The 12,460-nt window shown below is 42.7% G+C and overlaps 1 protein-coding gene across 3 annotated transcripts in view; it reads right to left on the reverse strand.

The window, feature by feature from the left end:
• The window catches only part of LOC143294925 (protein mono-ADP-ribosyltransferase PARP14-like), a 90,668-nt gene that overhangs the window by 27,795 nt on the left and 50,413 nt on the right, over positions 1–12,460 (reverse strand). For all 3 annotated transcript variants that reach the window (XM_076606441.1, XM_076606439.1, XM_076606440.1), the window contains exons 14-16: positions 5,042–5,133; positions 2,388–2,615; positions 469–690 (exon numbers count right to left, since the gene is read on the reverse strand). In XM_076606441.1, the coding sequence (XP_076462556.1) occupies positions 469–690; positions 2,388–2,615; positions 5,042–5,133 (542 nt within the window). The remainder of the gene's footprint in view (positions 1–468; positions 691–2,387; positions 2,616–5,041; positions 5,134–12,460) is intronic.

Genomic DNA, 12,460 nt, shown 5'->3' on the forward strand with positions numbered 1-12,460 from the left:
TTTTGTGTTGGCAGGCAAAGTATTTCCAAAGAAAATGGCCATGTTAAAGTTTACCAAGGACACACGGATATACATCCAGACAGAAAGACAGACAGACACACACACACAGACAACCGGCCACTGAGTTATAACACAGACTCACTTTGTCTACAGAAGTGAGTCAAAAATGGAAAGAACTTTTTCTATTTCAAAATGAAATGTGTTGTCGACAGAGAACGTATTTCCGGATAAAATGATTTTGCTAAAATTTACCATATAACTGCAGACATACAAACATACAAACTTACACACACACACACACACACACACACACACACACACACACGCACACACACACACGCACACACACACACACACATATATATATATATATATATATATATACATACATACATTCATAACGAAACAGGGTTATTGTAGTGGCTCACACTGTTTCCAGCCATGAACCATCAACGTCCCTATATTTACCTGTAGGACTGCTTGGTCCGTTGGGAAGACAACAAAAATGACCTTCCTGAGGGATGTGGACGGGTGGGACTGCTCAAACTGACCAACAGCCCGCAGCATGGTCTGAGCAACCACGTCTCTGGGGTAGCCTAGAGCCCCGGCACCCAGAGCTGGGAAGGCAATAGAGGTGTAGCCACGTGTGTTGGCCTCTGATAAACACTTGTGGGTCACCTGGTACAACAGCTGAAAAGAAAACGAGGAAAGTGTAGTAACATATTCTGCATCATATCTTTTTTCCCCCCATCATTCATGTTTACGGGCAGCAAAGCGCCATCCAGTCGTTGCAAGGAAACGTTCTTTTCCCTACTGTTTTGGAACGGTACACGTTCCCAGGTTCGTAATCTGAATCTTTTTGTTTCCATAACTCAGCTTACGTGCGCTGGCATGGGCTACGGAAGTCTGACATACAAAAACATTCAGCGGTCACACAATTCCCATTCCCTATTTGTACATTGCCACAGACGTAAGTACACACCTTCCATTCTGAAACTTATCCTTAATCTCCAGTAAGTTGTAAGACTTTGGAAAATAGAAACCCATAAGGATAGTATTTTTCGTGACCGGTGTGCCGGCTTTTGGAACGGCAATACAGATTGTTTTCTGATTGGACATGCAGATAAGTAATCCTTGAAGTTGTGTTGGGCTATACGTTTCACATATGTTCCCTAGTTTGTTATTTTTGCGTGTTTCAGGCGTATTTGTGCAGTGTCAGGCTGAGCTGCGCACAACTCCGTAGATCGCTATGTTTTTTGATGCCTCGTCACTTGTAAAGAAGTCCTCTTGGTGTGTGATTGAGTACAGAAAACTTCAATTAGTCAGAATAACACTCATCAGATTCTAGGCTATAGGCAGACTAGTGACTTAGTACCTGTGGTGAAGAGTGGCTGTTCCTTTGATACTGGCTGCACCTACTGAATCTTCCCAACCGCCTTGTCGAATGTAGAGGGCGCACTCGTGGTCTGTCACTGTCCTGATTCGGTGCAGCCCGTGAGCAGTCTGTCTCTTCATTCCACTCTTTGTCCATCGGAGACGTGGGCTTGTCCTTTCTGGTGGTGGTGTCGTCGTCGTCATTTCTTTGGAAACCAATCTTGCAGGTAACTCTTACCTACCTTGCCTGGCCTACCTGCCATCCGTATAACTTACCTGTTTACCTGCACTGCCTGCCTGGTCTGCTGTGGCTGTGGTTGACCCCAGACACTAAGCACTGTGACCCAACTTCTCCATCTTTCCTGTAGCAACACCCTCACAACAAGCCACCAGTGTGGAGGCAGTCCTAAACCTCTGCCTCGCCAACACCTCACCTGGAGTCGCCAGATCCGTTATTCATTCACACTGACCATGGCTAATGCACACACTGAGACGCTGGAGACGCTGGTGCACTATGGCCTTGAAGGTATTTCAACACGTTTATTATGGACATCATCTGATCAATTTTTCTTCTACCACTGCATGGTTAAGTAAAGACCTTGGTAAGTGATAGTATGTTGTGGAAATGAAACCTGGGCAACATACATTCAAGACTGGTCACACAGCTTTTCGTGGTCATGGTATCTCATTTGTTTGGAGGAACTAAAGTGTGGGTATGATAGGATGATTAATACATTTTGAAAATTTCTTTTAACAGAAAAATTGACTGCAAAATGCATGATCTGGGATTTTGAAATGTTTCCAGTGCTCAGATTGTAAACAAAACAAAACAAATCATATACTGGAAGTTGAACTATTTTGAATATGAACAGCTGTAGCCAGGATAAAGAAAAACATATTCCTTTAAACATTACTAACTAGCATTTTCTGGGATTGCCCTGATTTTGACAGCAATGAACGAAAACATAATATGAAATCTTACAGAGTATCCACACAATACACCAGTGTCTCACCTCAGCAGTGGTCTGGGCAGCATATCCACACAGACACACATGAAACACATGTTTACACTGCAGTCCGTAGCCTTTGGTGATAGCAACATCACCAAATTTGACTTTGTTGGGATAGTTGTTGTTAATCTCCACCTGTAGCTCAGACCCTGCCTGTTGGAGAACTGACTTGCTCACAGCTCCATTGCTCAGGTTCAAATCTTTACCCGTTGAGTTGACGATTACATCTGCCTGAAAATAGCAAGATTTTGCATGTGTGGTCAATGACGTCCATGGCTCGACTCGTCAAAATTTGAATGTTTTATATAAAAACAGCAACAACAACAAAACACAAAAAACACATGGATGTTCAAAACTGTTATTCATTTGGATCAGGAACTGGTTCTTTAAGAAAAGAAATGGTGAAATGGCAACAACAGATTCTGATAAAGCTGAAACACCAAATGAATTCTTTTTTTAGTGTTACCAGAAAAAATGATATAAACTTACCAATATTAGAGAAAGGTTCAAAATCAAGTAATATGTATGTCAGTGAAGTTATCGTAACTCGAAAAATAAGTTTAAAGCGCTGGACTCATCAAAAGCCCAAGGACCTGACCAAGTACCAGCAAAGGTGTTAAAAGAATTACATCATGAGATTAGTATGCCACGGAGTGATTTATTTAAGATGTCACTGGTACAAGGGAGGCTGCCAAATGACCAAAAGAAGGCTGAGGTGATAGCCTTCTTGAAAAAGTGTTCCAAAATGGATCCTGGAAAATATAGACTAGTAAATGTAACATGCACATCATGCAAAGTTTTAGAATCCATAATTCGGGACGACACAGTTAAGCAGTTTTAGAACAATAACATGTACTCTCAATGTTAGCATGGTTTCAGAAGAAAAAGATAATGTGTAGCACAATTATTACCCAAGTTAGATAATGGAGATACAATAGATGTAATATATCTAGATTTTAAGAAGGCGTTACCTCACAAAAGATTGTTGATAAAGCTAGAGAAGTATGCGGGGTTGAGGGTAAACACCTTGTCTGGATAAACGTTTTTAACAGGTTGAACAAAGTATAAGACCTGAGAATTCCTATTCACAAGTAGCTGATGTTTTAGGTAGTATTCCACAAGTTACTATACTGCGTCATATTCTTTTTATAATATCTATCATTGATCTGCCAGAAAATGTTAAAATGTGCATGCAAAATCTTTGCAGATGATACAAAACTTTACAGGTACTTCAGGTAATAATTGGAAATAACAAAGGGACTTAGACACTTTAAAGGAGTGGGCAGAAAATTGGAATTTTCACGTTAACATTCATAAATATAAAGACCTACATATTGGAAGAAAAAATCCCAAATACGAATAAGCAATAAATCTTAACAATAGCTTAAATCATATTACCGTTTGAAGGGAAGAAAAAGATCTGTAAGTAATTTTTGATGAAATCTTATCCTTTGATCCACACATGCAGAAGGCAGTTGCCAAAGCAAACCAAATAACAGAAATAATGAAAATGGCCATTTAATCATAATGATGAAGATATGTTTTTCAAAACTGTACAAACACCTAGTACGGCCACATAAGGAGTTTGGAAATGCAGTATGGTGTCCATACCTTAGGAGACAATCTGTTGCTTTAGAAAACGTTCAAAGGTGAGCTGCCAAAATAGTTCTGGAATGCAGAGGTATGACATAGTAATAACGGTTAAGATAGTTGCAACTGCCAACATTGAAAGGAAGGAGATTAACCCTTACATCGCCAGCTATGTTCATGCTGCTAACAGCTGCTAGCCGGCTAAGTCAGCTGCACAGTACAGCTGAAAACTGGCTGTGCAGCACAGCAGCCAGTGGGAATGTGGGGGTACTCGTTTTTTCGCTGCCATGTAGCACAAACTCTTCTCCACTGTCATTGTCAGCAGCAAAATCATTTTCTGCCAAATGCCTTTCAGTTAGACTTGCAGTTTGCTGTTCCGTATAGCGTGGTCTGAAGCGAGACTGCTGGTTACAATCTGAACTGGTTAAGACCTCGCCATCGTTCAAAATTAATTTTTGAAAAAGTCGCTGAAAATCAATCCAAACTGCACGCGAGTTGCTTCAGCAATGAGAAGGATATTTCCAGCACACGTGACAGGGAGTGCTTACTAAGTTTGGTGTTATTTATTGAAGAGTAGCTCAAGTTTGTTAAGTATAATGGTCAAGTCGCCAACCGGCGCCAGCAGCGCTCTCCCTGCAAGTCGCTGTGCGACGACCGTGGTGTTCTCGCTGCACGTCGCCGAGCGGCGACTACAGCGACCAAAGGTTTAGAGGAGATTTAATCGAGAAATGTACAATATTGAATATCTTAGACAATATCAATGCAGACAAAATGTTCATTAAGAATTCTTCTGATAAAACAAGGAACAGTGAGGCAAAACTTTATTTAAGACATTGTAATACTAACATCAATAAGTTCAGTTTTACTAATCGAGTTATCAAGCACTGGAACAGGCAGAACACCAACACTGAACTGCACAAAAAGTTGACAAGTTAAAAAATCTGCTCGACAGTGATCTCCAAATGCAACAGAGTTACCAAGATTTTGTTGAGTAGGATTTTATTTTCAACGACGATAAAATTTGTACAATACATATAAATCCAACGAAGGCTGCTTTCAGCACCCACCTGCTGCTTTGCGAGTTCTCCCGTCACAATGGACACGTTCACGACATATGTTTGTGGAACTGTAGCGGCAGCTGTTGTAGGCAACTGAGGACCTGTTGTGAAAGGTTTCAGAAACAACAACATAAGTGTGTCAATATGGTGCAGCAGAGTTGTCTTCAAACACACACACACACACACACACACTCTCTCTCTCTCCCTCACTCTCACACACAAAATGTATACAGGTCGGTGACCGTACATTAAACTTCTTGCGTTCTTGCGTTCTCTCTCTCTCTCTCTTACACACACACACACACACACACACACACACACACACACACACACACACCACACACTCTCTCTGTTTCTTTCACACATACAGACACAGACACATACACGGACACTAACACACACACAGACACACACAAACACACATACACACACACACACATGAACACCACAACCACCATCACCACCACCACCACCAACAGCAACAACTCGATTTATGAATAACCATAGGCATGTGCAGTCAAAATGTATTTCTGCTGTTAAAAAGAGAATTTGTTGCATAATGACTGAATGGTGATTGCTATTCTTAAGGAATGCTAGGATATTAAGAATATTCCAGCTGATCTAGCTTCCACCTGAAATGCGTTGGAGATAAAGAGAGTTCTTAAATAAAGTAAACATGTTAATCTCAGTTATTACAGGTCTTCTGATGTACGAAATTCGGATAAAGAAACCAGAACAATCATGGGAAGTCAATGGATTGTGATTTTACTCCATCTGAGATTGAGAACACTGCTTATTTGTAATTGGTGCATCCAGACAGTTCACTGCCACTGTGGACATATCTGAGGAGTCCACAGGAACGAGCTGCAGTCACAGTTACAACTTGGTCTTTCCCTATAAACTGCAGTCATATCAGTCATGACTTGGTCTTTCCCTGTAACTATAAACTGCAGTCATATCAGTCATGACTTGGTCTTTCCCTGTAACTATAAACTGCAGTCATATCAGTCATGACTTGGTCTTTCCCTGTAACTATAAACTGCAGTCATATCAGTCATGACTTGGTCTTTCCCTGTAACTATAAACTGCAGTCATATCAGTCATGACTTGGTCTTTCCCTGTAACTATAAACTGCAGTCATATCAGTCATGACTTGGTCTTTCCCTGTAACTATAAACTGCAGTCATATCAGTCATGACTTGGTCTTTCCCTGTAACTATAAACTGCAGTCATATCAGTCATGACTTGGTCTTTCCCTGTAACTATAAACTGCAGTCATATCAGTCATGACTTGGTCTTTCCCTGTAACTATAAACTGCAGTCATATCAGTCATGACTTGGTCTTTCCCTGTAACTATAAACTGCAGTCATATCAGTCATAACTTAGTCTTTCCCTGTAACTATCAACTGCAGTTATATCAGTCATGACTTGGTCTTTCCCTGTAACTATAAACTGCAGTCATATCAGTCATAACTTAGTCTTTCCCTGTAACTATAAACTGCAGTCATATCAGTCATAACTTAGTCTTTCCCTGTAACTATAAACTGCAGTCATATCAGTCATGACTTGGTTGTTTCCATGTAACTATAAACTGCAGTCATATTAGTCATGACTTAGTCTTTCCCTGTAACTATAAACTGCAGTCATATCAGCCATGACTTGGTCTTCCCCTGTAACTATAAACTGCAGTCATATCAGTCATGACTTAGTCTTTCCCTGTAACTATAAACTGCAGTCATATCAGTCATGACTTGGTCTTTCCCTGTAACTATAAACTGCAGTCATATCAGTCATGACTTGGTTGTTTCCCTGTAACTATAAACTGCAGTCATATCAGTCATGACTTGGTCTTTCCCTGTAACTATAAACTGCAGTTATATCAGTCATAGCTTGGTCTTTCCCTGTAACTATAAACTGCAGTCATATCAGTCATGACTTGGTTGTTTCCCTGTAACTATAAACTGCAGTCATATCAGTCATGACTTGGTCTTTCCCTGTAACTATAAACTGTAGTCATATCAGCCATGACTTGGTCTTCCCCTGTAACTATAAACTGCAGTCACATCAGTCATGACTTGGTCTTTCCCTGTAACTATAAATTGCAGTCATATCAGTCATGACTTGGTCTTTCCCTATAACTATAAACTGCAGTCATATCAGTCATGACTTGGTTGTTTCCCTGTAACTATAAACTGCAGTCATATCAGTCATAACTTAGTCTTTCCCTGTAACTATAAACTGCAGTCATATCAGTCATGACTTGGTCTTTCCCTATAACTATAAACTGCAGTCATATCAGTCATGACTTGGTCTTTCCCTATAACTATAAACTGCAGTCATATCAGTCATGACTTGGTCTTTCCCTGTAACTATAAACTGCAGTCATATCAGTCATAACTTAGTCTTTCCCTGTAACTATAAACTGCAGTCATATCAGTCATGACTTGGTCTTCCCCTGTAACTATAAACTGCAGTCATATCAGTCATAACTTAGTCTTTCCCTGTAACTATAAACTGCAGTCATATCAGTCATAACTTAGTCTTTCCCTGTAACTATAAACTGCAGTCATATCAGTCATGACTTGGTCTTCCCCTGTAACTATAAACTGCAGTCATATCAGTCATGACTTGGTCTTCCCCTGTAACTATAAACTGCAGTCATATCAGTCATAACTTAGTCTTTCCCTGTAACTATAAACTGCAGTCATATCAGTCATGACTTGGTCTTTCCCTGTAACTATAAACTGCAGTCATATCAGTCATAACTTAGTCTTTCCCTGTAACTATAAACTGCAGTCATATCAGTCATGACTTGGTCTTTCCCTATAACTATAAACTGCAGTCATATCAGTCATGACTTGGTCTTTCCCTGTAACTATAAACTGCAGTCATATCAGTCATAGCTTGGTCTTTCCCTGTAACTATAAACTGTAGTCATATCCGTCATGACTTGGTCTTTCCCTATCAAATGCAGTCATATCAGTCATGACTTGGTCTTTCCCTGTAACTATAAACTGCAGTCATATCAGTCATGACTTGGTTGTTTCCCTGTAACTATAAACTGCAGTCATATCAGTCATGACTTGGTCTTTCCCTGTAACTATAAACTGCAGTCACATCAGTCATGACTTGGTCTTTCCCTATAACTATAAACTGCAGTTATATCAGTCATGACTTGGTCTTTCCCTGTAACTATAAACTGCAGTCATATCAGTCATGACTTAGTCTTTCCCTGTAACTATAAACTGCAGTCATATCAGTCATGACTTGGTCTTTCCCTATAACTATAAACTGCAGTCATATCAGTCATAACTTAGTCTTTCCCTGTAACTATAAACTGCAGTCATATCAGTCATGACTTGGTCTTTCCCTATAACTATAAACTGCAGTCATATCAGTCATGACTTGGTTGTTTCCCTGTAACTATAAACTGCAGTCATATCAGTCATGACTTGGTCTTTCCCTGTAACTATAAACTGCAGTCATATCAGTCATAACGTGGTCTTTCCCTATAACTATAAACTGCAGTCATATCAGCCATGACTTGGTCTTCCCCTGTAACTATAAACTGCAGTCACATCAGTCATGACTTGGTCTTTCCCTATAACTATAAACTGCAGTTATATCAGTCATGACTTGGTCTTTCCCTGTAACTATAAACTGCAGTCATATCAGTCATGACTTGGTCTTTCCCTGTAACTATAAACTGCAGTCATATCAGTCATAACTTAGTCTTTCCCTATAACTATAAACTGCAGTCATATCAGTCATAACTTAGTCTTTCCCTGTAACTATAAACTGCAGTCATATCAGTCATGACTTGGTCTTTCCCTATAACTATAAACTGCAGTCATATCAGTCATGACTTGGTTGTTTCCCTGTAACTATAAACTGCAGTCATATCAGTCATGACTTGGTCTTTCCCTGTAACTATAAACTGCAGTTATATCAGTCATAGCTTGGTCTTTCCCTGTAACTATAAACTGTAGTCATATCCGTCATGACTTGGTCTTTCCCTATCAAATGCAGTCATATCAGTCATGACTTGGTCTTTCCCTGTAACTATAAACTGCAGTCATGTCAGTCATGAAGTGGTCTTTCCCTGTAACTATAAACTGCAGTCATATCAGTCATAACGTGGTCTTTCCCTATAACTATAAACTGCAGCCATATCAGCCATGACTTGGTCTTCCCCTGTAACTATAAACTGCAGTCACATCAGTCATGACTTGGTCTTTCCCTATAACTATAAACTGCAGTTATATCAGTCATGACTTGGTCTTTCCCTGTAACTATAAACTGCAGTCATATTAGTCATGACTTGGTCTTTCCCTGTAACTATAAACTGCAGTCATATCAGTCATGACTTGGTCTTTCCCTATAACTATAAACTAGTCATATCAGTCATGACTTGTTCTTTCCCTATTACTATAAACTGCAGTCACATCAGTCATGACTTGGTCTTTCCCTATCAACTGCAGTCATAACTTGGTCTTTCTCACTTGCTGTCTTTGGAGGTGTTATATCTTCCTCCGACCTATTTCCCCCCCCTCCCTTCTGTCACTGTTGTTATCTTTTAACCGAGTTTTAAAAGTCTCCTATAACGATAATGTTCTGTCTCTCTCTCTGTCTCTCTGAAGCCGGATCTATGAAAGATACAACTTACAGTACGGTCGACCATATATTCACTCTTTATGCTTCTGTTCAAAGACCCTCGCGTTTTTTGCTTTTTTAGATTATCTGAAAGCGTTCAGTTCGGTAATGATAAATAGTTATGTATTGGAATGACCTGATAAATAGTGGTGTTAATGTGAGGCTGGGGAAGGGCTCAGGTGAGCCCAGGGAGCATGGAGTAGGCTTCGCAGTGAGGAGCACCTTGCTAGAGATGGTGGAGCCAGGCAGCGATGGCTCAGCGCACCTCCTCACTGTCCGCCTCAACACCACCACTGCCCCATCACCCTTGTCAGTGTGTATGCCTCAACACCACCACTGCCCCATCACCCTGTCAGTGTGTATGCCTCAACACCACCACTGCCCCATCACCCTGTCAGTGTGTATGCCTCAACACCACCACTGGCCCATCACCCTGTCAGTGTGTATGCCTCAACACCACCACTGCCCCATCACCCTGTCAGTGTGTATGCCTCAACACCACCACTGCCCCATCACCCTTGTCAGTGTGTATGCCTCAACACCACCACTGCCCCATCACCCTGTCAGTGTGTATGCCTCAACACCACCACTGCCCCATCACCCTGTCAGTGTGTATGCCTCAACACCACCACTGGCCCATCACACTTGTCAGAGTGTATGCCTCAACACCACCACTGACCCATCACCCTGTCAGTGTGTATGCCTCAACACCACCACTGACCCATCACCCTGTCAGTGTGTATGCCTCAACACCAGTGTCAGTGTGTATGCCTCAACACCACCACTGCCCCATCACCCTGTCAGTGTGTATGCCTCAACACCACCACTGGCCCATCACACTTGTCAGAGTGTATGCCTCAACACCACCACTGACCCATCACCCTGTCAGTGTGTATGCCTCAACACCAGTGTCAGTGTGTATGCCTCAACACCACCACTGGCCCATCACCCTGTCAGTGTGTACGCCTCAACACCACCACTGCCCCATCACCCTGTCAGTGTGTATGCCTCAACACCACCACTGCCCCATCACCCTGTCAGTGTGTACGCCTCAACACCACCACTGCCCCATCACCCTTGTCAGTGTGTATGCCTCAACACCACCACTGCCCCATCACCCTGTCAGTGTGTATGCCTCAACACCACCACTGCCCCATCACCCTTGTCAGTGTGTATGCCTCAACACCACCACTGCCCCATCACCCTGTCAGTGTGTATGCCTCAACACCACCACTGCCCCATCACCCTGTCAGTGTGTATGCCTCAACACCACCACTGGCCCATCACACTGTCAGTGTGTATGCCTCAACACCACCACTGCCCCATCACACTGTCAGTGTGTATGCCTCAACACCAGTGTCAGTGTGTATGCCTCAACACCACCACTGGCCCATCACCCTGTCAGTGTGTATGCCTCAACACCAGTGTCAGTGTGTATGCCTCAACACCAGTGTCAGTGTGTATGCCTCAACACCAGTGTCAGTGTGTATGCCTCAACACCACCACTGGCCCATCACCCTGTCAGTGTGTATGCCTCAACACCAGTGTCAGTGTGTATGCCTCAACACCACCACTGACCCATCACCCTGTCAGTGTGTATGCCTCAACACCACCACTGACCCATCACCCTGTCAGTGTGTATGCCTCAACACCAGTGTCAGTGTGTATGCCTCAACACCACCACTGACCCATCACCCTGTCAGTGTGTATGCCTCAACACCACCACTGGCCCATCACCCTGTCAGTGTGTATGCCTCAACACCACCACTGCCCCATCACCCTGTCAGTGTGTATGCCTCAACACCAGTGTCAGTGTGTATGCCTCAACACCACCACTGCCCCATCACCCTGTCAGTGTGTATGCCTCAACACCACCACTGCCCCATCACCCTGTCAGTGTGTATGCCTCAACACCAGTGTCAGTGTGTATGCCTCAACACCACCACTGCCCATCACCCTGTCAGTGTGTATGCCTCAACGCTTTCCGCCACACCGGAGGAGAAGGACGAGTTCTATGAGAATCTCACAGCCATTATCAGAAACATTCCCAGAACTGAACATTTAATTCTTTTGGGTGACTTCAGCACTAGAGTGGGTGCCGACCTTGAATCCTGGACAGTTTGGCGTAGCAAAATGAATGAAAATGGAGAGCGATTTCTCAAGTTCTGCACATGTCAAATGTGGATCACAAATCGTACTTCCAGACAAAGACAGCCTACCTCAAGTCCATCACTGGAGAAGTAATCACGGACAAGAGCAAACAGCTGGAGAGATGGGTGGAACACTACTCCGACCTCTACTCAAAGCAGAACACTGTGTCCCCCCAGCCCTTGATGCCTTCCCGTGTCTGACACCCATGGATGAACTCAACACTGAGCCAACCTTAGATGAACTCTACACTGAGCCAACCTTGGATGAACTAAACACTGGGGCCAGCCATGGATGAACTCGACGCTGAGCCAATCATGGATTAACTCAACACTGAGCCAGCCATGGATGAATTCAACACTGAGCTACTCATGGATGAACTCAACACTGAGCCAGTCATGGATGAATTCAACACTGAGCCAACCTTGGATGAACTCAACACTGAACCAGTCATGGATTAACTCAACACTGAGCCAGCCATGGATGAATTCAACACTGAGCCAACCTTGGATGAACTCAACACTGAACCAGTCATGGATTAACTCAACACTGAGCCTGTCATGGATGAACTCAACACTGAGCCAACCTTGGATGAACTCAACACTGAGCCAATCATGGATGAACTC

This window comes from Babylonia areolata, chromosome 20 (genome assembly GCF_041734735.1).
Source record: "Babylonia areolata isolate BAREFJ2019XMU chromosome 20, ASM4173473v1, whole genome shotgun sequence".
Taxonomy (NCBI): Eukaryota; Metazoa; Mollusca; class Gastropoda; order Neogastropoda; family Buccinidae; genus Babylonia; species Babylonia areolata.